Source organism: Triticum aestivum, unplaced genomic scaffold (genome assembly GCF_018294505.1).
Source record: "Triticum aestivum cultivar Chinese Spring unplaced genomic scaffold, IWGSC CS RefSeq v2.1 scaffold124079, whole genome shotgun sequence".
Classification (NCBI taxonomy): Eukaryota; Viridiplantae; Streptophyta; class Magnoliopsida; order Poales; family Poaceae; genus Triticum; species Triticum aestivum.
In genome coordinates, this window is record NW_025242002.1 from 1 (window position 1) to 1,881 (window position 1,881).

Below are 1,881 nucleotides of genomic sequence, written 5' to 3' on the forward strand. Positions count from 1 at the left end.
GTAAAGATAAAGATATTGTACGTATTCACGTATTGTTGTGACTCCGGCCGCCCGGAAAATTGGCGGTGCTCGAGCTCGGACCAAACCGTGATCCTCACGCAACGTCCATACTATATCTCCCAATTGGAGTCCGTGTCCACCTCCACCTCCCTCTCCCCGTCGGCCCGTTCGATCGATCCTTCATAAGCAACAAGAGAAGAGGCAGCAGCGAGGAACGAACCAAGCAGCTGATTGATCGATTCATCGAAGAAGGTGGTCATGGACCGACTGCTACCCGATGTAGTGCTCGCGGACGTCCTCGGCCGTCTCCCGCAGCGAAGTCTCGCCGTTTCGCGCGCCGTCTGCAAGTGTTTGCGCGACATCATCGACGATCTCAGCCTGCTACGTGCGGACCTGCTCCCGCTGTCGCTAGGCAAGATCTTCACCAACTTCAAGGCCATGGAACTCTCGGAATTCTTCTATCCCGTCAACGACCCGACGGCAATCTCACGCAGCTGCCTCCTTGGTATAATTGACGACCACTGTAATGGCCTTGTCTTGATTAAATACATTGACCACTTTGTGATGAATCCTATCACACGACAATGGGTGCTTTTGCCCCCGCCGCCGCCCCCGTCGACGGAGATGAAGGACTTCTACCAAAACGGGGCCAAGTATCTTGTGTTTGATCCCACTGTCGCGCCAGACTATGAGGTCTTCTTGATTCCCCATGTTCCAGGGAGAGATACGTTGGGTCTTTTGTCGCTGGAATTGGAATGGCCACCATCGCCATTTATCTTGTCAGTTTATTCATCAACAAGTAAGCATTGGGAGCAGAGGCCCTTTGTTCGGAAAGGGGACGCCATAGGGTCTATTGGTCATATTCTACAAAGTGAAAAAGAGAGAGAGAAGCACTACGGTGTTTACCTGCGTGGAGCACTTTATGTGCATTGCCAGAATGATTATTTCTACAAAATATCACCCTCAAACGGCGAGTACCAAGTAATCAAGCCACCGCCAGGTATTGAGACAAGCAATCACCGTCAAGTTTATTTGGGCAAATCACGGAACGAGGTGCGTTGTGCCATAGTAGACTGTTCGTACGAACTCCGGGTTTGGATCATGGATGAATCTCACGGACAATATGAATGGGTCTTGAAGCATCATATTGACATTCTGCATCTGATGCAGAGACAAGACAATCTACAAGTCGACGGCCCATGGTCTTCACAAGAATATTATTATGATGATGCTGGCCATGATCACATGAAGAAAGCACCACAAGAGTATTGTTATGATTACTTTAGCATACATAATGAGGAAGGACCAGCCGCTGAGGGAACTCGACTTGCTTTTCTCGGATTCCATCCTTTCAACAAAGATGTCGTCTTCTTGACGGACACATCAGAACAAGGATTTGCCTATCATCTTGAGAGCTCTACAGTTGAGCACTTAGAAAAGCTAAACCCAATGACCGAATCTGTCTATTACAACCCCCGAACATTTGTAGAAGTGTCTTTTCCTTTCACGCCTTGTTTGACAGGAGAATTATCGTAAGATATGTAACTTGTTATAAATTCATGATGACTGTTCACATAACTGCTCTATGGGCATGAGGCAATGCATGTAACGGACATGGATTATCTACACCTGAGCTCAAACGCTCCCTTATGAACAGTAAAATCGAAAAAATAGTAAAAAAATAAAAAATTCTAAATTTTTCTTGTGATAAACTTTGACAAATGTTTTGTATGCTTACAAAATTTGAGCACGAAATGACATTCGTCAAAATCATGGAAAAAAACAAAAACAACTTTCCAAAAATGCTAGTTTTGAAAACATTTTGGAGTGCTGAATTTGTTTTTTTTTCTGCCGAGCCTTCCGCGAATGTCATTTTGTGAT

At 45.6% G+C, this 1,881-nt stretch overlaps 1 protein-coding gene across 1 annotated transcript; it reads left to right on the top strand.

Annotated features, from left to right (window-relative positions):
- Window positions 1-166: 166 nt before the first annotated feature.
- On the top strand, window positions 167-1,561 carry LOC123176893 (uncharacterized). The gene is made up of 2 exons (XM_044590917.1): window positions 167-1,053; window positions 1,171-1,561. The coding sequence occupies exons 1-2, from the start codon at window positions 259-261 to the stop codon at window positions 1,534-1,536; spliced, it is 1,161 nt and encodes a 386-aa protein (XP_044446852.1). The 5' UTR covers window positions 167-258; the 3' UTR covers window positions 1,537-1,561.
- The last annotated feature ends 320 nt before the right edge of the window (window positions 1,562-1,881 follow it).

What these genes read in the sequence shown, in the direction of transcription:
- LOC123176893 (XM_044590917.1), top strand. Translation starts at nt 259, where the DNA reads ATGGACCGACTGCTACCCGATGTAGTGCTCGCGGACGTCCTCGGCCGT. An exon ending in TGGGCAAATCACGGAACGAG is followed by an intron (nt 1,054 to 1,170) that starts GTGCGTTGTGCC and finishes CATCTGATGCAG; the next exon opens with AGACAAGACAATCTACAAGT.